At 51.2% G+C, this 20,921-nt stretch overlaps 6 protein-coding genes across 6 annotated transcripts; 2 read left to right on the top strand and 4 right to left on the bottom strand.

Annotated features, from left to right (window-relative positions):
• Nucleotides 1–2,210: 2,210 nt before the first annotated feature.
• On the bottom strand, nt 2,211–3,276 carry CABS01_11754 (uncharacterized protein; the record flags this gene model as incomplete). Its single annotated transcript, XM_060545108.1, has 2 exons — nt 2,211–2,417; nt 2,473–3,276. 2 exons carry the CDS (start codon nt 3,274–3,276, stop codon nt 2,211–2,213), a joined length of 1,011 nt encoding a protein of 336 aa, XP_060397225.1.
• A 1,792-nt stretch (nt 3,277–5,068) lies between these two features.
• CABS01_11755 (uncharacterized protein) lies at nt 5,069–6,295 on the bottom strand (the record flags this gene model as incomplete). The annotated part of the gene is made up of 4 exons (XM_060545109.1): nt 5,069–5,415; nt 5,577–5,713; nt 6,047–6,073; nt 6,177–6,295. The coding sequence occupies 4 exons, from the start codon at nt 6,293–6,295 to the stop codon at nt 5,069–5,071; spliced, it is 630 nt and encodes a 209-aa protein (XP_060397226.1).
• Nucleotides 6,296–6,534: 239 nt separating this feature from the next.
• Nucleotides 6,535–7,343, bottom strand: CABS01_11756 (uncharacterized protein; the record flags this gene model as incomplete). Its single annotated transcript, XM_060545110.1, has 5 exons — nt 6,535–6,556; nt 6,634–6,713; nt 6,782–7,009; nt 7,112–7,151; nt 7,225–7,343. 5 exons carry the CDS (start codon nt 7,341–7,343, stop codon nt 6,535–6,537), a joined length of 489 nt encoding a protein of 162 aa, XP_060397227.1.
• A 2,873-nt stretch (nt 7,344–10,216) lies between these two features.
• Nucleotides 10,217–11,415, top strand: CABS01_11757 (uncharacterized protein; the record flags this gene model as incomplete). Its single annotated transcript, XM_060545111.1, has 3 exons — nt 10,217–10,470; nt 10,775–11,028; nt 11,312–11,415. The coding sequence occupies 3 exons, from the start codon at nt 10,217–10,219 to the stop codon at nt 11,413–11,415; spliced, it is 612 nt and encodes a 203-aa protein (XP_060397228.1).
• Nucleotides 11,416–16,489: 5,074 nt separating this feature from the next.
• CABS01_11758 (uncharacterized protein) lies at nt 16,490–17,668 on the bottom strand (the record flags this gene model as incomplete). The annotated part of the gene is made up of 2 exons (XM_060545112.1): nt 16,490–16,846; nt 16,907–17,668. 2 exons carry the CDS (start codon nt 17,666–17,668, stop codon nt 16,490–16,492), a joined length of 1,119 nt encoding a protein of 372 aa, XP_060397229.1.
• Nucleotides 17,669–18,294: 626 nt separating this feature from the next.
• On the top strand, nt 18,295–20,021 carry CABS01_11759 (uncharacterized protein; the record flags this gene model as incomplete). The annotated part of the gene is made up of 5 exons (XM_060545113.1): nt 18,295–18,396; nt 18,487–18,706; nt 18,767–19,409; nt 19,488–19,681; nt 19,933–20,021. The coding sequence occupies 5 exons, from the start codon at nt 18,295–18,297 to the stop codon at nt 20,019–20,021; spliced, it is 1,248 nt and encodes a 415-aa protein (XP_060397230.1).
• Between the last annotated feature and the right edge of the window lie 900 nt (nt 20,022–20,921).

The raw sequence follows: 20,921 nt of genomic DNA on the forward strand, positions 1-20,921 counted from the left end.
GAGATGCGGCGGTCGAAGGAAGCGGGTTCGAGCCAAACTACTTTACGAGTCATAGATGCCGGGGAAATCTCGCAACTGGCTCGGTAGGGCTTCAGGCACTAGTATGAGCGCCTGCTTGATGAGAAAGCCGCACTATCAGGTGAACCCGGGCGGATTCTTCCTGGGCTTGGAGGCTTGGACCAGACAGGTCTGAGCAGTGAGCAAAGCCCTATGTAGATTGCCGTGCCCGATGCCTTCGTGTTGGGATTTGGTCGTTCGAAGAATCAGAAAGAAGACGATTCCATCAAGGAGAGAGATCAACGACCCCAACCTCACCTTAGTGCAGTCGCCCTGGTGCGGTGGAGAGCCATTGATCCGGCACATGATGGCTATCTTCACCGACTTCAAATTCGTGCCGCCTGGTTCGGTAACGGGACTAAAGTATACCAAAATCGATGCCATTTGGAACAGGTATGTGTGTGCTTACACCTGGATTGACTCTGTATTTTGATGATCCGACCGGCGGTTTACCGCCCCCGGGTGGTGGCATGCGCGACGCAGAGCTTCTGTAAACAATGACGCCGGCCGTCTTTCGTCGCGCGTCTTGTACGCACACTTCGCCGATAAGACCCTGGCTGGGGTCGAGACGAAAGTGGCAAGCTTTTATACCTAAATCATGCCTCGGCGGAAGTGATATACCTTATCAAAACGGGCTGCTTGACGTCCACGGCATGCACCAATGTGTTAATCCGACTACTGACCTTGCTCAATAGAACTCTGTCTTCCGGGTGCTGAGGTGCTGCTGCGGTGGCTCAATTCCACGGGAAGGTTCAGCCAACGGCTGATCTGTTTATGGCATCACGGGTCAATTGGATCTGAAGGCGGACGGGGCAGGCAACCTTTGAATGGTCTACCGCCTATCGTATATGGTAAGAGACGTAGTTTTACTTCCATCTTGTCTAGTCTGGGGCTGGACCAATAGCCTCAAATTTACTTTCTCGGCCCCAATTGACACAATGTTGAGCGGTGTAACCCGATTTGATGACTTCAGCCCATAGGTCGTCCTGAGGGAGCCACCTGCCCGATCAAGGGAAAGTTATCACGGTAAAACCAGCGGCCCAATCCACGGATAGCCTTCTTACGACTACAGCACACTTTGTTGGTCTGTCAAATTCTGATGAATTCAAGGCTGTCCACATCAAAGGCTATTTAGCCGCAACCGGGAAGTAAACACGATGCTGCGCATATGAGACAGCCCGTTGAGGAAAGCAGGCCTGCTTGACGTCTTCTGGCTTTCTCGTGCTTTTGTGAAGAGGTATACTAATGCTTTACCTGGGAGATTAACTCGGGAAGAGCCGCACATACACAAAGCAGCGCCTGAACTTGCCGTAGCTTCACTCAAGAATACCCACTGAGACGCATGCCAGCGACTCATCTGGAGCAGTGCATCATCTACACGGTAGGGCCCCGGCGGATTACTCCGTCAGGGGTAAGCGTGAGTAAGTATAGAAGGTGCATTTGGCGGTGCTATATCCTGGCGGACTCAGCTCGTAGTTGCCTAACTGCTTTAAGACTGAGGCATTTGAGGCATTAGCAGTCCTTCAACGTCAGTGTCAATGTACATGCAATAAGGTGGTCCACCATTTGACTAGATGTCCGCGATCGCTCAAGAAGCCTTGCATGAGGTTGAGGCGAGCAGCTTTCCTTCAAAGTCACCGTTCATTGGACCAAAAGAAAACTGACATCGCAGCAGATGCTCTCGGAATACGGGTATCAATGGTGGTTATGAGGTGAACTAAGACTAGGGACTTTTTCCCTGATGAGGACATGCGGTCGGCGTTTGCCTCCGCCCGTGTCACGACTGAAACCTGTTCCATGTCACGATGTCACAGGCTCTGCATATCTAGCAACCCGAAGCTACGAGCCGTCAGAGGACAATTAAAGCCCTCTCGCCTCGTTCTCTGAGACAAGACCATCGTGAGATCTGTCATCATCGCTGGTCTTGAGCAGTTGAGCTCAAATAAATGATACCTCAATGCATCCTAGCTATAAATCCTTACATTAATCAAGTTCGATATACTGTCCAGATAAACGAACGGACGGGGAGCATCTCACCCCTATCTCTGAAGGGAGTACCCGCAGCTAATCTATGTCTAGACTCGCCATTGAGTAGTATTGATGATTCAGGCCCCTCTCCATCTGGCTATGTGCAAATAGACTACGTTGACTCTTCAAAAGCTCGTGCGATATATGTTCCGAAGCAGGTGTCTCAAAACACCTTTGCAATCTTCTCCGTGAAACCTATTGCGAAATATCTTGTTTGTCTCCTTGGTGTAGGCGCGTAGCGTGTTGACGTTTCGAAAGGTCTGAACTCCTTCCTTGTTTCCCCGCCTGCTTTCAATTAGATCCACGATGTTGACATGCGTCCGTCGTGCAGCCTACAATCTTTGTTAAATAGATAGATCAAATCAATATCAGACCACTGACACTAACCTTCTTGCATTGCTCAATGGTAACCGGCAATGGGTTAATCCCAATTGCGCGACAGAGCGCATGCCACGCAGCCAAATCGTCTTCCGCACCAAACCACATTTGAAACTCCTTCTCAAGAGCTTTTTGGTATTTATCCCAGGCTTTGTCTGACTCCGGCTGGCCATGATGCCACCCCATATGTCTCTGTAAGTTGGCATACGAGATATGTGGTGGAAGAGAACGGTCGTAGTCAAAGGCCGCGTATGAACGGAAGAATGCATCTAAAGGTGTTTCCGTGCTTTGCTGATGAATAGAAGAGTCTCGAAGGTGCTGTTGAAGAGCCTCTTCCGTGCCAAAGAATCGATTACAGGTATCACAGTCATAGGACGACCTGTGAGCAGAAGAGTTGCGCAGGTGCTGTTGAAGAGCCTCTTCGTTTCCAAAGGACCGATTGCAACTTTCGCAATCATATGACGGCCTGTGAACAGGTGAGTCACGTCGGTGCTGCTGAAGAGCTTCGTCGTTGCCAAAGGATCGATTGCAGGTATCACAGTCATAGGATGGTTTGTGAACAGGAGAGTCGCGTAAGTGCTGTTCAAGCGCCTCATCGTTGCCAAAAGATCGATCGCAGGTGCTGCAGTCATAAGAACGCTTGTGGACAGGGGAGTCGCGTAGGTGCTGTTGAAGAGCCTCGTCGTTGCCAAAGGAACGATCGCAGATATCACAGTCGTAGGACGGACTATGGATAGGAGAGTCGCGCATGTGTTGTTGAAGAGCCTCTTCGCTGCTGAAGGATCGGTTGCATGTAACACAGCGGGAGCTCATTGTGCCAGAAATGCCGTACGACTAATGTTGATCATGGTACTCAGAGAGATCACACGGAATGGTTGGAAATATGAGCCATCAGTCCAATTATAAACTCGGCACATAGAACGCAAGTAAGCCGTATAAGTGCGGCTTCGCACTATCGTCCAATGAAACTGTGACACATGGTGCTGTTCCTGTCGTAAATTATCTACCTACCTCAACCAGCCCAACATGGGAGAGACAAAGCGGGAGAAGAACTTGCAGTAGCCCAAGAACAACGACAACCACCGATATGCCCCATGACCATTGCTTCTATGAGGCGGTTAGCTGTAGCAGGGATCATGTAATGATGGTGCTATCAATCTATCTCTCAAGGCCGGGGTGGAGCGCGACCCAAGGAGCTCTTTTTGACCTTGATATGAGGAAGGCTTTTGCTGGATAATAGATGTCGGTTGGACGTTTGTTCGCTTCCTCCGGATCATGGGTTGTTTGTGATTCTGGGCCGAGGAACCTGTTCCCATCGGCCAAGCGGGGTTCGTTCATGCGCTATGTATGGTCTCATCCCTTGCATCTTGTCATATGTTGGAGGCGCAGGTTCAGTAATATCGAATCTAGACACATGCATTAAGGCGACAGATGTACTCGTTTGCGCAGAACATAGCCTTGCCGGACACCAATCTTTGATGGGAGAAGAGGTGTAATGCTAGACGAGCGAGCGGGAACGTGTGGGATGGCGTGCCTGCAACGCCCGGGGTTTTAGCCACTCAAACATCCTTGTGCGCCGGTTGATGTGGATTTACCTGCAAATGTTCGCCTCGTTGTTGGTGCATTGCGCAGAGAACAACAACCAACCGCCGTTATGTCCCAACTGGTTCGGCGCACGACATAAAGCTATCGTTGGTTCCGAGCGGGGTTGACATCAGGCAACAATTAGGCACTTATTATCGCTAGTTCGCAAGGCTCCGGCAGGCGAAGTGGACCATGAGCTGATCAATTGGGAACAAGGCATGCTGCATAGGAACGGGGGCATCAAGCGCCGCAGCATCGTGATCAGCGCACTCGTTGCTCGCCACAATGTCGACGTCTGCGACTCGAAAGCGAACCTTGAGCTACCCTGGCAGATGAGGATGCTCGAGTGTTGGTCCGCTCGGTTCTAGCGGAGAACAGCCTGGTTGCAGCTGGTGAGGAGCCACGAGCGCTCCGGCCAATGGTAAAGCCTTCGGTTCGGATCTCCATATTTAGCGACAGAGATTGGGCGCTAAACAGTCCTTAGTACCTCGACCAAAGCAAAGGCTTCTGGGCCATGCCTCGGTCCCTGTCTTGACATGGAAATGCCCGGCCGGGGAGGGCGTCAATCCCAGTGATCACGGAGGCATTCGAACCTCCCTTGTTCTTCTTTGCTTCGTGCCGCTAGATACTTATCTAGTCTCTTGGAAGAAAGTAAGTATGCATGGCTCTTATGACTCTATGGTTTGGGGTCGCGGGTCACGGGTCGCGGGTGGTGCAAAGAACCATGCTGCTTGACGCGGGAACGCAGGGGGCAGGCAGGTCCGGCACGTTGTGCTTCCAGTACCACATCTTGCTGCTGGCACAGCTCGTTGTATTTGTTTGTTCTGCTCGCGGCCACTTGAGCTCGGGTCAGAGCCTGGACAAGACACACGCTGAATATGTATCGATGACTATCACCGTGAATGACTCTTCATGGAGGCGGCTATCTGTTGTGGTCAAAGTAACAACAGCCGTCTTGTCTGCCTACATATATGTGTGTACATATCTTGTTCTTTCCGGAGACTTTGATGCAGCTTTGGAACTAAGCCCATAAGCCTTTGGGATCGTCATCGTCCTCAGAGATGTACTGCAACTCAACACTGTCAGTCAAACTCAAGATCATCGTTTTGCTCAACCGTTGCAGTTCCGGCCAGATGGAACTCGTGCTCTCCATGGTCTCCTCGATCCTGCTACGATACTTAGAAAGATGGTCCATTCGATGCATGTGGACATCGACGGCCAATGCATACACCAATGGTATCAAGTCGCTGACTTCTCTGTGAACAGCCTTTCTCCGTGGACGGCACTTGCAGAAGCGTTCCCCAGCCGCAAGAGGGAGGCCACCGACACCTTTGAACATAGTTGTACAGGCACAGTCGCCCCGGAGGACTGTCATGAATGGAAGAAAGTTCTTCCAGACGACACTGCCGAGAAGGATGCCAGTCTCAGCCACTCTTGCCTCCGGTATACAGAAGCAACCATACGAGACTTTCGACAAAGGCATCTCGAGACAGTCGGCGTCGCGACAAAAGTGTCTGCTCCAAGGATACGAGCGGCGGGCACAGCCGTTCTGAGAAGTCTCAGTGTCTTCTCAATAGCCTGGTCAATCTTGGCCTCGATGTCCGGGATGTGGGCTGCGCAGATCGCCTCCGATACGGCAATGTCATGAGATGAAGCCGTGGCCATACTAATCAGACCTTCGGTAGAGTCTTCGTCATCTAGAAATATGCGAGGGTGATCAGAGAGAGATTAAGGTGCTCTGAAAACGAGGAACCACGTACCTCTGGAGACGAATGCAAACTTCACACACAACTTGGGCCAAAGTTCTCTTATCTCCAGTCTCTATCTGCCTCAAAAGATTACTTTCAACACAATCTGTCTCTCCGCTGATAGTGAAGTCTCATTAACTTATATCAAAGTGGTGTTAGTACCGCGTCTGATCGTACCTGTGCGGTAGGAGAAACTTATCTTTCTTCGTGCCAACGATGATTATGGGGACCAAAGGTGCAGTGGACGCTACCTCTTCCAGCGCACGAGCCAGAGCGGCCTGAATAGGGCGAGCAGTCTCCGCATCGACACAAGTTCTGGTAAATCAAACGCTGAGCTCATGCAATGGAATATTCTTCGCGAATTGATGACACAACGCATACCATATTGCGTGAAAGTTCTCCTCGACCAGCGTCTGGCCTGATCTTTTGACCAGAAACTCCTTGAACGCATTCACTTTCTTTGAGGTTGCCGGCCTGAAACCCTTCAGAATCGTGGCCATGATTCCAGGTGTTCACCTGTCTCGAAAGCTTCGTAGATGTCGTGTATTAATCTTCGACTAGCTTGTTACGGGTCTGGAGGGCGTTAGTGTTGAATCGTAGTTGCTTTCTTCGTCGATGTCTTACCATGGTTATGTCAAAGACACGATTGAGCAAAGTTGAACTTCCGACTCCAGCATTACTGCAGCTCAGGATCTGGCATCCAGTGCTACATATCGGAAGATGACCTCGGATCTGGATATTAAATCTCGCTGTTGTCCTCCCTGTGTCGAAAAATCAGGTCAAGCATACCTTTTCTCGTTCAGACTCTGTGTGACGTTGGAATCCTTTCAAAGCTTACCGTATACCCGAGGTAGCGTATGTGTTCATTAAGAAGTAGATGGACAGGTGAATGACAGTTCCGCCTTTCGCTGGATAGATCTAGGTCAGATCAAACACCAATAATTGTCAGAACAGCTTACAACAGGTACTATAGCCCTACAGCTCACCAAGTGTGCTACCTGCAAACACAGCGCGTTCTCCTCTACCCAGGTGGCCTCAGGTTCTCTTGTTGATGCTGACCCAATTTGTGGCCTTCTCTGGACTATGGCGCTTTTGAAGCTTACTTTCTGTGACCTCTTGAAGATTTCCATGATTTTGTAACTGCGGAGATCGACCATGCTGATTTGAGCACCGTTGGAGTATCGGTATGTCCAGACCTGAGACGGAACGGGGCCCTGATATTAAAGCGTCTCTGTCAGCACTGTGGAATTTTTTGCCATTGGGGTGGCCAATGGTGAGCTTGGGAAATATTAAGTTCAAGGGTTTCTGTATCTGACCTTTAAGATGGCGCGGAGGATCGTGCTTGGATACCACACCCTGGGATCTGCTTTCAATCAACATCCACTGGAGGGGTAACAGAGATAGTCCGTCGTGAACTGCTCCTCCGCACATATCAGCACGAGTGCCCACGAGTCCTGCTTGCTGGTGGCAGTCTTCTTGCCCCCGATTCCCAGAGTTGTCGACGGGCTCGCTTCGAAGGACTGGGAAGTGCTTGCGCTCCTCGTTCATGGCAAGAGCGTGTCTCCCGGGCTCGATTCGGCTGACGTCTGGAGTATCGACCTCCTCGGAAGAGCTGTGTTGTTTGGCAGTGTCAAAAGGCCCCAGAAACTTGACTTTCTGAGGCTCACGTGTGTGTTGACAACCAGATGCAATCGTTAGCTATAGATTCAGCAACCTGAAGGACATGGACGTCCCGACTTCTCCAAAATTGTACTCTCAACCCGGTATGATTGGGCCCTATTGCTTTTCTCCTTACCCACGATCTTCAATCGCTTTAGAAAATGATCTCTCTGGTCTGGCGGCACGTTTTTCGATGGGAACCATTCAATGCGTGCCGCCACGGCGCGGCTACATCTGTGCTCGATCTTCCATAGTCCTATCCTCTCAGGGGTGCAGGGTAAGTGTAAAAGCTCCCCTACTGAATTCAACTAAGTAAATCTCATTGACGGAGGACCTGACTGCGCGGATGCAGAAGTAAGAACACGTGAGTACGCCTTGATCTCGAGGGGATTATGGTAGGAGAATTACAAACAGAATAAACCTCGACTATCTCCTCGGCGCAATCAGCACCAGTGCCGCCATCGTTGGATTAATTCAACGGCCACTTGTCAGCGCCGATTCCGGGACAGTACTTGACAATATTCAAATCTATCAGCGATTACGGCAAACGCAAAATTTGGTTAGGAAGCCCGTACCTGCTCAACTTTGTTTCCCTTCTCGTCAGTATTCTTGCCGTTCTTGAGGAAAGCATAGATACGGAACAGGCTGCTGTAATTGCCACTCCCACGTCCTGAGATGGCGTGCAGCTGTCCTTTAGGTGGCTTAAGTCTCCAGGGTCGCTCACCTTCCTGTGAATCTTCACTGCGCCCTTTCTCATCAACGCAGGCGACGATTCGACGCAATCTACTGGACATGTTTATCTTTGATGTATATATAAGCTAGAATCCCCTCACTCCTTTTGTTGGTATACACTTCAGTAGATCAGCTTTTCGGTGGGTAGGAAGCTCAAGAATCGGGTATTGGACTGCGAATATGGGTGGAGGTAGTTGCTGGGTAGAGCCTATGGTTCCTCTTTCAGGTGTAAGTAGGTGGAATGGCCGTTATAATAGTCTTTCTACCTTTTAACTCCTCTTTTTGCCTCCAAATCTAGCACTGGCAGTGTCTGAATTGTGGGTAGGAAATGCAGCGGCTTCGTACAGCCGTCATGCTCGGTGGTGAGATCCCCTCTTCCCGAATGCTCTTTTTCCTATTTGGCAGCACCTCGGCAGCAGTTGCCATTCATGAAGAATTGAAAGTCCAAAGCCCCCGTATTCCTCCATTCCAACGCGCATTATATAATCGTGGTTGATTCTATTGGTCTGACTGCGCCCAGAACCCGTGCGTTATTACCCAAGCTGAAGCCCAAGAGGCGTATACGTTCGCTGATGACTTGCTGTCTGTAATATGCTGCTGTTTTAATCACGCATGTGAGTGGCTCGTGGCCCTTGCCCTTGAGTTGGCTATGGGAGGTAGCTTGCCATCGAAGTGACTAGAGGAGGTGCTGTTGAACTGGCTGAAGGTATGTTTGACTAGAGATCTGACTGAAAATTTGACTGGAGGAAGTGCTGGTAAGTCGTTGAGGTGGCTGCGGTAGATGTAATTGATTTGGTGGAAGTGCTAGTGGCTGCTGGATCTTACTGTCGAACTGGCTAGAAGAGAAGCTTGCCGTCGTACTGGCTGGAGGAGAGGCCTGTCGTCGAAGTGGCCACTGGAGATGCCTTCGCAGTAGCAGGAGGAAGTGGAAGTGCGTCGACGTGGCGGGAAAAAGCGGGCAAGTGGAAGTGTCCGTCTGCCGTACTGATGAGAACTCTAGCACTTCTCTCTTTATTAAGGCACTTACCGCACTTTCCATTTATCGAAGAGCCCCGAAGGCGGGGAGGAATAGTCAAAGATATAGGCTGACTGTAAGTACGTATCAAACGGAAGATGCCCGCATTGTACAGGACCTTCGTTCAACCCATACAGTTGCCTCAGAAGAGATCCGATGAAGTTGAAGATCTCGGCGACTAATTAATCTCGGCGGTGGTGTAGGAGGGTGAGATCCTTCCACGACGAGCTTCTGGCGGAAGGGAGTGGAAGTGGGCGTGTTGTAAGGCCGTCTCTTGGCGGCCAGCGAAGTGACGGGCCAAAGGCCGAGGGCTTGGTGACGTGACCCTTCCGTGGCGATGTCGACGTCCGGCTGAAGAAAGCCTATAGGGAATGCCGAAAGGCTTGTCGAGATGATTCTGCTACAGTGGATCTCTAACAGAAGGAAGTCTTGTTAGAGAGACTCTTCCGCAGTAGATTCCTGCGGAAGGAGGTCGTACGGCGTGCTGAACTTCCGTCTTCTCAGCGACCACCGGTCTTATGGGCTGTGAGCTTACCGAAATGACCCTTCCGCAGTGGATTTCTAGCGGAGGTCTGCGAGATGGAACGCGCTCTCAAAGATTCCATCTAGCTTCCGCAGTCGGAAGTAGGTAGCACAGCGTTGACCGTGATCCTGCCAGTAAGTCTCAGTCATCTAAGTTAATAGGCAACAGAGCTGTCTGTCTGTTCGATCCTGTCTCTTCTGTTGACTGCGTGGCCTAGCTGACCTGTGATGAACCCTACCACTGATCCGTAGATACTTACAAGCACGTAAAAATCAGAGTCATTCCAAGCACTAATCAATCTTGGTGTCACGTCAGCAGTGCAAGCGCACGTTTGATACGAAGGGCTAATAAAGTGGTGTTGATTACTACGTATGAAGGTGGAAGGAGAGATGGAAGGAGGAGGAAGTGGGCAGAACCTACGACTCCTCAGAAAGGGTATGTAAGTAGAAGGAGCGTTTGTGTGGTCCAGACCACCTTCCAAATCCGCTGTCAATGAATAAAACCTGCAACAACAAGGCCAGTGCAAACAGCAAGAGTGTGGTTGAAAAGATCCTAGTGAACGCTCCTGAAAACATTTTGTATCAAATTTTGAAGCAACTCGAGCTTAACAGTTGCCGCAATTCAGCAACCTTCGTTGTCAGAACTGAGGTGGCAACCATCGCCTGGGACATCCGGCCGAAGTTCATCTACAACCCACTCAACAACAGCAAGTACATACTGCCACGAACTCTGAGTGCAAGAGTCCCGTAGGCCTGGCTCAATCTTTTAGGACTCCTGTATAGAGGAGGTGAATGACCAGCAAAGGGCAATAAATAATTTTCAGTCCAGGAGAGAGATTACCTTCATATTTCCCTTCGATAGGTATGGTGTACATTTTGCCCACGAACTCATTTACCTTGCCGACAACGACAACTTGCGGGCAGTTATAAAACGGCTCAAGAACGAGCTTCTGGCTACTGGATAGAGAGAGCACGCTACTCCGCGATGCACGATGCTTTCGACTTTGATCGCTATCTGTGCGAAGCCCGCAACAACAATCTCCTCCAGCAGAGTGGCAACGGGCCAGTCCCGGGACCTTCGGGGTCGAGTATTCCGCGACATCAGCATGTCAATTGAGAAGAACAAGAAATCTTTGATGATCAAACTCGCCGCTGATTTGACACCGTCTCTATACCAGTATGCGGAGAGCAGGGAAGCGCAGAGTCTCCTGAAGCGATCCGTCGAGCTTGGAAACTCGCCGCTCTCGACGAAGAAGTACGAAGCTAATCAATCTCAGCGGCTTAGACGACAATCATCTCATCCGAGTAGATCCCGAGAGTTATGATCGAAGTAAGACTCAGAGATTCAAAATTCCAGCCCAGGCCCCAAATACCAGGGATTACCATACACCGGCAAGCCAAGAGTACACTTCGACTAGACGCGATCGCAGTCACGTTCGGGGCATCTGGAACTATGATCAATCTTCAACTGACCGGAGAGATGCGCTATGGCCGGTTCTCAAACGCATTGTTTTAATACATTACTCGGATCGATAGCATGGAAAGCCACCAGGTCATGACGCAGCCGGAACTCATACTATCTTAGCAGTGAACGGTGACGGGTCTCGGACATGCTATCAGCAGGCCATGCGCCTTGTCAAAGAAGGTGAAGACTTCCTCATGGAGAGCTACTTCGAGATCGGGGACTTCTAAGAAGATTACGCATGCTTCTTTGGCAATGAACCCGGTGGGTGTTGTGCCAGACCCGACCCTGGCCATGTCTGAAGAAGTAGTACTGAATGATTGTACATAGCGGATGAGGGAATTGGGCCCAATATACAGCTCATCAAGAACTCGGTCAGCCCTCGGAACCTCGATTATTGCAAGGACATCACTGAATGTGCTGAGACGCTGGCGGAGGTGGATTCCAATTTTAACTCGTTATCTGCCAAAGGTTTCGCATCAGTAGAGAAGGAGAAACAACTGCGGATGACGGGAGAATAACATGACCAATGTAAGGGACATCTTCAGAGTTTTGCGCATGAAAGCTGAAAAGAGAATGTCAAAGCTAAAAGTGGAGGATAACAACAAGGCTCCATGCCGCGACGAGGTCATCAGCATTGCATGGCTCCTTTCGACGCGGGGTACCTGGACTGGTAAAAGCCCGACCCATGCGCCAAAGTCGCTCTCTCAGCAGCATTTAACGTCGTCGAGCTGAGTTCACACTCGAGCTGTAGTAATGCAGTGCCCTGCAAGTGGGTTTTCAAGACGGCACCATGCAAGTTGAACAAGGTGCGTCCCTCCATCTCAACGAAGAGATACCTTGTACGCCCGCGTTTGGACCTTCTGTAACGAAAACTACTACAATGAGACTTGACTGATAGTGGGTCCCTTTGGCTGAGACCGCTCTTACTCGATGTCAGAACTTGAAAGGTATGTTGAAGCGCCGGGAACCACAGATGGATCTTGCACACGTTGTCCTCTAAACATTTGAAGACGATCTCTTTACTGATATACAACATCTTGAGTTATTCAGAATCCCGGGGCTTACGATAGATACTTGGCAAACGTTCACTAGTTCATCAAAGACGCGATGGAGAATGTCAAGCTCGCTCACGAGAACACGCTCAAAACATCCCGAAGAATGCATGTCTGCCGGAGGAAGCTAAGCCAATGATTAGCAAACGAAGGATGGGAGAACGAGAAGCAGGGCAATAAATGCCAACTACAACGTCTCTACGCGCTGACCGAGGTGTATGCGAACGCCTGGACGGCGGATCTTTCGACCAGCATTCGGTGTGGTTGAAGACAAGCTAGGCAGATTCCGAAAACTCGCGCAGGGCACGACGGAAACTGACATGTTCGCACCAAGACAAGTTCGAATCACTTGGGAGTCCCGTGAGCATCACAACCATGAAGACTCAGGAGAACTTTCGAAACGAATGAATGCGATGGCGCAGCTAGCTAATGGCGAATCCGCCAGGAGCGAAAGGATGCCCGAAACAACATGCCATCGATGAATTTTAGCTCAACGCAAATCCAAACGATCCATCGAATGAGGAGAGGTACTAAAACCTCCCTTCCTGACCCTTTATCCGGGAGAATGCTAGCGCGGTGTAACAGAAAGTACAGTCATCCATGGAAACAGAATGTGACGCGGTCTAGTAACGAATACATGGAGAGACAGGAGATGCTGAGTCGAAAGAGGATGACGGGCCTGTTTGCGTCAATGACTATCTATGTGACTACCATGGTCAAACTCATCGGAATGGTTTGCCCGCAAGTCGAGTTCTACGTGGCTAAGATTGGTCAATGGTCTAGGGATGGGATGAATCGCGAAGCAGCATTGGGGGAGCACCTCACTGCCAAGATATTTGCCGAAGTAGGTGAATTCCTTTGCTCAGATACCCCGTACTACATATCACACTGCAACCCGGACGTTCAGGGGCAAACGTCAAGTCGAAATAAGGCCGTCAGCGAAACGATGGGCAGGGCGAGCGAGGCCAATTCAGTACGTCAGGCAGTCGATTGGGTCAGGAGGGAGAAGGTTGACGTTATCCCCATGAGTCGGAACCCCATCGAAACGAGAAACAGCATAAAAGAGATCAAAGGCCTATTGGGGAAGTGTTGGGATATTGACGGCAGAAGAGGGGATTCCAAGGTTGGTCGGGCCGTTGTAAACGGCCCTCCCACCCACCTACACCCGACAGAGGAATCGTGGGCTCTGCCCATCCTCTGCCCATCAACTTCCTCCTTCCATATACATACGCAGTTCAATACCAGATTATTGAGCTTCGTACCGGCCAAAAGACTTTGCCCTGCTGACGTGTATACCAACAAAGATCCAGGCATCATCATGTTTTGGGCTGCGGCAGACACAGAGGTACCTATGGCTCGTTCGAACAACTTTGCCCCGTGTCGTCTGATACGGCTTTGATGAAAGCGATGGGGCCTTGGACCGAGATGGTGCGATGTCAAAGTGTGTATATACGCAGAAATTGCATTGCCTTTCCCGGGTCGGGATGTCAAGGAATTGGATGGGGGTGACGGCAATGGAAGCTCGGCTTCCGCGGCGCTGATCTTGTGGTGCTTTGAGAAGGAGAGAAGGAATGGTTCGGCGGACGTCAAGGATGCCAGTAACATGCACAAGACACTCGGGGTTGAAGATGGGCCGTGCTGAAGGTAAGCGAGCTCAAGTCCTGTCAGCCTGTAAAATGCGCATTGGGGGGTCGGCAGCTTTTGGAGTAGGCCAAATTCAACCGTACGCCCGGCAGCTTCTGGAGTCATTAGCTGGTGCCGGGTGTCAGGCTCGCCAGCGACATAGATGCCACCGTATTGCTCGAAGATGGGAAGGACAGAAGCGTAAATATGGTCATGGATTAGTTTGAGACCTGGCTCACTTGGTATTTCGGGGTTTGAGAAGACTGCACTGAACCTTGAGAAATCATCGGCTGTCCTGAGCTGCATTGAGGTAATTGTGTTGAGTGGGGTTAAATTGACTGTGTGCCACTGACAACGGCCGGTAGCACCGATTATGTAATCATGCCCCGTTGCAATCGTTACTTTCCGCCTCCCCAACACTGCAATTGACGGTTTCCAACGGCCGCAGTTGACCAGGCGCAATTGGGCGTATTGTGGTGTTGGGGAGAGGCACACAGTCAAAATAGCCGCACTCTTCTTTACGGTCCGGTCGCCTTGCATCTTGGGACACTCCAGAGTACCTGAGGTGGTCAACCACACCCAGAGCTGCAGAATCTCGCAGATTGTGTCTGACCAGGATGAAAGACCGATAACCAGAGGGATATGCTAATCAAAACTAAGAACACGGATTGATATTAGCTCAAATTCAAACCTCGTAAACTCACGAGGAAAACTTCCTCTCAGTCGTCGCCCTTGTCTTCATCCACGCCATTCCCTCCATCTTCATACCCATCTCCTCCACCAAACGACATTCTCCAGACCAACTCTTTCGTTGCAATTCTGACTTTCTCCTGCATGGATGCCTCACCATCCTATAGCGCACCGGCCACCCCTTTCAAATGCTGCGACGGACCTGGACTTGAGCAACTTTTCTCTCTAAGACATCCTGGGCTTCTCCTCTGTTCAGCCCTGTCAGGTGGTCCCTTGTCTTGATGATGGAGCACTGCAGTCTCAAGCCCCATTCGACCCTCGTTTTCGGTGTTTTGAAGAACTCTCTGACATCACAGTCCAAGAGCTCATGCCGCGAGATTTCCGTTGCTTCGCCCGTACGCTCTTCTCTTGCATTCCCACCTTCATCTTTACCAGCCTACCTACCAGTGCGACCACATAGTACCAACTTTCTCTCGTCAGCATCCCAGCCACGATTTTGGGGACGGAGCACAATATCCACTCGGTCAAGCCACTGTCTTCCTACCGTACCTATGTTGTGTCATCAATGCAAGTGTCGGATTGGATGCCCAAGTCAGGGCAGCCGCAGGGCCACCAAGAGTAGCTTTATTAACTCCCGACCACCCAGAAAACCTGCATTTTGGGAAGAACCTCTCTTCTTCCATTAACACAGACTCTTCATATCTAGTCCATTGACCCTTCGTCACACCACATATCAAATGGTTCTTGCCAATTGCCCAGTGATATGGACACCAACAGGGTCGCAAAGACGGAGATCAGACACCAGCTGCGCACGTGTCACGATGAGGAGAACGCTAAGACCTAGGATGAAGACAAGGAATATACTTTTGAGAGCGAAGACTTGTGGAAATGAGGAACTGGAAGCAACAGGAAATGATCGTGTGCAATTGACGTATCTGTATTGATCTACTAGCCTCTACGGCGGCGAGAATTCCGCAGCGCAGCTTGACCGCCCTGCTGCGAGCTGGCTGCGCTTCCTAATGTGGCTTGCGAACGCCACATAGGCGCACGAGCCAGCTACATGTGGCCAGCCAGTCTGACACTCGGCGCCAGCTGATGGCTCCAAAAGCTGCCGGGGGCACGGTCGAGTTTAGCCAACTCCAAAAGCTGCCGACTTCCCAATGCACATTTCACAGGCTGCAGCAGGCGAAGATGGAAAACAGCACAGTCAACCATTGTGATTACGACTATCCACAACAGTTTGCGTCCGCGGCGGCCGGCCTAGATAGAGGGACTCTTCGTACCGATGGGCACGCGATCCTGAACAAGTATTTGGCAAAGATGGCGACCCCGTGTTGTTGGGATATAGTATCGCAAGACAAACCACGGCTTCGTTTATTGTTACTCTGGTCTCGATGAGAGAGTCATGATAGAAGCTTCGTCAATGTGTTACCGCATAATCGACTGAGGTGGCCGAGAGATTCGCGGCAGCGAGGTCTGCGGCATTGCGACGCGTCGAGAACCCGCCTCTCTCGGGGTGAATTCTTGGCCCGCAGAGTATCAAGTGACTACTCGCTCACAGAGCAAGCTCGTAAGTCTTGAGACTTCGAGACTGACTGTCATCAGCGGGGCATTCTCAAAACAATCCGCTTCTGGTCGCTGGAAGGCGCAAGCAAGTTTGGATGATGGCGACATGGCGCAGCCGCACTTGAGAACCGATCGACATCTGCGAGGAGCACTGAAAGGGTTGTGAAAGAAGAAAGCTTCATCGGTAAGAACAGCTGAAAACAAACAAATCAGAGCAGCCAGATACTGGCTACAGGGTATCATTTCGCGCCACATGTCCATCTCCCAATCCCAAAGTGCCGCATGGGAAGGCAGTCAGCCAAAGGCTGATGCCATTGTTCCCATACAACATAACCACCGTCTTTCACACTAGCCGACTCCCGAGCTCCCATCATTCCCGCCTCACGCGTGCTCTCTTTCGTGGCGCGCTGCCCTCTTCTTCATCCACCTTGTCTTCATTCTGGTCCATGCGCCCACGCTTCCGTATAGTACGACCATCTGTTTCCATGTCTGCGCTGTCTCGGTCGGCACCACTGCCTTGTGGAGGAGGGAGGAGGGCTTCATGGAAGCGCTGTTGGAAGGATTCGAATGGTTGGTAGGCTATCGCGCGGGTGTAGACTTGACACGTTGCGGACGGCAACGGGTGACGTCGGGTGTGTGTGAACTTGTCGAGGAATGATGGCGAGACGTTGGCCGTATATAGAAGCAGCTGCGACGTGTCGTGGTCATCGCTGAGGATAACATGGACCTGGGTCGTTTGTTAGCATGGTGAATGCTGAGAGGCACCGGGAAACGAAAATATGCTCACCTGGATGCTCGCCATGCCTTGCGAGGCCGAGCGCTGTCGGTGGTGCTGGGCAGCGGCAATGATGATGGCAGCAATGTATGGATCGTGGGCCCCCGGGGCAGGCGTCAAGGCGGCAAGACGAGCAGTGAAGAGGGATCGGGTGATTCGATTCCAGTGTCCACATGATTGCTTGAGGAAGCGGCTCCGAGCGGCACGGAGGCCAGATGCGTCGAGGTAGGCTATACAGCCTGGTGTAGTTGAGGTGTTGGCAGCAAGCGTCAGACAAGGTAAGCGAATTCGTTTTGATTCGAAGCTGAGCGTCGTGTGGTCGCTGGTCAATCGGGTATTGAAGAAAGAGGTTGGAAGTAACTTCGTCAGCGCACTCTCCTTCATAGTGAGCAAGTGGCTCCTGGCCAGAGTCCTCGCCCACTGCTCATGCTTGGAGGCCAGTGGGACTGTTTGCTGTTGTGGTGGTGACGGCAGTCGATGCGGCGAGGGGACGGTACTCTCGTGGTTGGCCTTGTTGCTCTGGTGTTTAGGTAGATTTCCGGTAGAGTTTAGACTCTTGTCGGAAAGAGGTTGACGCTGTGCTTGTGACGTCGATGGAGACTGAGGAGGGGAGAGAGGCCCTGGTAATGCTTCAACAAAATCGCAGCGCAGTAGATGGAGATGGCGAGAGGTCCATAACAATGGGTGCACCTGCAGTCGCTCACGTGGATGGCAGTGGAGGATGCGCCGTATTGAGAGACTTGCGAGGTTGGGGGGCAGTTCTGGTGTTGCCATGTCCGGCAAAGTTGGTTTCGTAACTGCTGTGATTGATCGTGAACTGGTGATGCGCCGGGATGGAGTTGTGAACAGAGAAGAGTGACATAAGGTAAGTACGTATGGGAGCCAAAGCTGCGCAGGGGGCAACAGTGCACAAGGGGAAGTGGTGCGCACAAGGAATGTTATGCATAAAGGGAATTTGTGCCACTCATCCACGGATGGATTCCGCTCACCCTCCAGTCACCCTTTTCCAGGGCCAAAAATGGAGGGTACCTACCTACTGTAAAGTAGCCATTGCATTCCTGCCTTGTAGTGCAGCGCAAGCATGTCGTTCATCTGAATTATGTAATGAGCGCGTCTCCTCTCACGTGACCCATCTGCGTCGTGAAGAGGCGCGTTAAGGTACGGGCGCCACTGAGGAACTTGGGCTGCTGACTAACGGGCTGCCCAAAGTCGGGCAGCTCGCTCTACACTGTGCCCCCACTCTACTCCCTGCTCCTGCCCGCTCCTGCACAAGTACCTCCCCAATTGGAGCTCCCCCGCCAATACAAGGTAGGCAGTACCTTTTGGAGCTTTACCCCTCCACACCTCAATTGCCCCTCCATTCCGCAATTTGTCGCCAGGTGGAAATCGATGGACCCAACATGACGTACAACCACAAGCCCTACTTCCACACTGTCACGACGTCCAAAGCATTCCTTCGCGAACCGCAACAGAAGGAGAACTGGCTCGAGAGCTTGGATGAGGTGAGTGCGAGCCATTGGGGTCGCCATCAGCTGTCTGCACTACGCGTTCTTGTCCCGAAGCCTCAAACGAAGCTCTTGCCGGCATTGCAGGAATGGTCCAACTTGCCCGCCTTTAACTTCGACAGCAAGAACCGTCTCCCCTCGAGATCCGCCTTCTGGCAAGACCATTGTGGTGCCCGGGCAGCCCTCGAGAGACTTGTCCAAGGTCCCGAGCCCAGTGACAACATTAACCGACCGACGCCACGCTCCGAGTACGCGCTGCAGAAAGCCTACGGCACGTCGCTGGGATCAACCTGGGCTGCTCTGAATCGTTTGTGTCAAACAGGTAAAGCCGAAACGAAACATCAGCATGTCGATACTGACGATCCAGGTGACGCAAGCGATGACAACGATGATGCTGAGCTTGCCGGCCATGGCACTTCAACAACAAGCTCACCCCCCGCGCGCTTAACCCCCGAACCAGAGAAGAATCAAAGGGCACCGCCGCCGCTGCATAGCTCACCGGAATCGCTGCCCGAGCAGAGAAGGTCGAAAAGAACGAGACCAAACAACACGGTCACCAACACCTACGAGCCGTTAATCTCCTCAAGCCCCTCTGTTTCGACCAAGCAACCCTCTTCGCCTCCCTACATCAACGAGGAAGAGTCCGTTGTCCACCCGGCTTTGTCTGAGGATCTCACACACCGATTTGCGAGCGCTTTCATTAGGCACATCCTCTACAATATCCCAACCGACGACGAGCATCATGTCGACTTTGACGACCATAGACTTTCGCTGAAATGCAGACTTGAATCAGGAATCTCTTATACATCTATCGACGATGGAGGCCTCCTTCTCGTGGCGGATTCGGCACGCGTTCACGGTCGCATTGCAATCCTCGAGGCAAAGCGGAACCTGGCATCTATTGACAGCGGCAGACACATCCTCACCGACGAGCGTTTCGCACAATTGATTGGCCAGGCATTGGCTATTGCGGTGAATAGGCCACAGAAATGGGCGGGACTGCAGCATACGTGAGTTCAGACCTTTTTGCTTCTCGAAGTACAACAACCGTTAAGAAGGCCGATGGACTGACTGCATCTCTATCTAAGGATCTTCATGATTGCTGTCTCGCGTTACTATATGCAGTTCTTCGAGGTCTGCGTAAGCCCTGAATATCTCGATGAGCTCCAAATACACAGTCTTCATCAAGACGAAAACGCCGATTTCATCAGAGTTCACGCCACAGAAGTGTTTGACCTGAAGGTAGACCGCGGCCGCCAGCATGCCGTGAAGAACCTCGCCGGTATTGCTGACCAATCGCGCCAGTGGGCGACGGGAAACTCTTGAGCGGGACACGTCCAATAATGTCAACATCGAACCATGCTCCATCACCGTACAATTCATGGTCTGGCCGGTCGCAGGCCATGAAGAACCATTTCAAGCACCTCTACGCGTCTGTTGTTGAGTGAGTGTTCTCCTGTCCAACGAGCGTTATTTGTTGTTTCACCGTTCTGAACACAATGGAAGGCATTGAGCACTAATCCAACTTGCTAGCAACGGAGTGGAAAGACGGAGAAGCTTATGACGAAGACGACTATGGCGGTGACGAGGACGAGCCGAGCGCAACCACCATCGATGCGTGAACGCAATGAGCAAAGAATGACGATAATATCCTAACGAGACGAACAGAACAAACGGGGCGAACGAGACGAGTAAAGTAAATGAGATAGACGAGATAAATAAAAGGAACAGAACAAACAAATGAAACGAACGAGACTAACAAGACAAATGAGATGAATCCAACGAATTAAATAAACAAGATAGACGACACGAACGAGATGAACAAGGCGAACGAGATGAAAAAAACGAATAAGACGAACGAAACGAACGAGGCGGATAAACCGAACGATGCGGACGAGAACGAGATTGATAAGATAAATGAAACGAGTAAACCGAGCGAGACGAACAAGATAAACGAGACAAACCAAACGAGCGAGACGAACAAGACAAACAAAACACGGTGCGCAATACTGGTGACCTGGAGCCTTGTTTCGTGACAAGAGAGAACCGCTGGCGTCTGCAGCCGCCAGGTAGACTTCACTTGCCCAAGCCGACCGCGATTCTGGGCCCGCGCCAGATCATCTTGGACGTATCGAGTGATTGACCATGTAAGAATGGTATAGACATTCCCGGAAGAAAGTGGCACCATGGTTTGTCTCTGTTGCGACTACACAGCTTCTACTGCCACTCCAACCCGCAACCCGATGCTAATATAGTCTGCCATATAGGATAGACGTTCGTCTCTCAACCCCATGGCTTTCACCATGTCTGTCAGAGATGTTTTTCTACTTGCTACGCACTCTCCGGTAGAATTAAGAGTCCTCTTCGTTTAGCCCTACCACTCATGTTTAGAATAGCAGCTCTCGTTCTCCATCTCTCGGATGTCTGCTCTACTAACACCGTTGTTCTTTCCTTTTCTTTCCCTTCTCTTCATTTTCATCTGAGTAACTGACTGTCCAGGTCTCTTGATGCATCATTCTCTT

This window comes from Colletotrichum abscissum (assembly GCF_030869225.1).
Source record: "Colletotrichum abscissum strain IMI 504890 chromosome Unknown Scaffold_33.1, whole genome shotgun sequence".
Classification (NCBI taxonomy): Eukaryota; Fungi; Ascomycota; class Sordariomycetes; order Glomerellales; family Glomerellaceae; genus Colletotrichum; species Colletotrichum abscissum.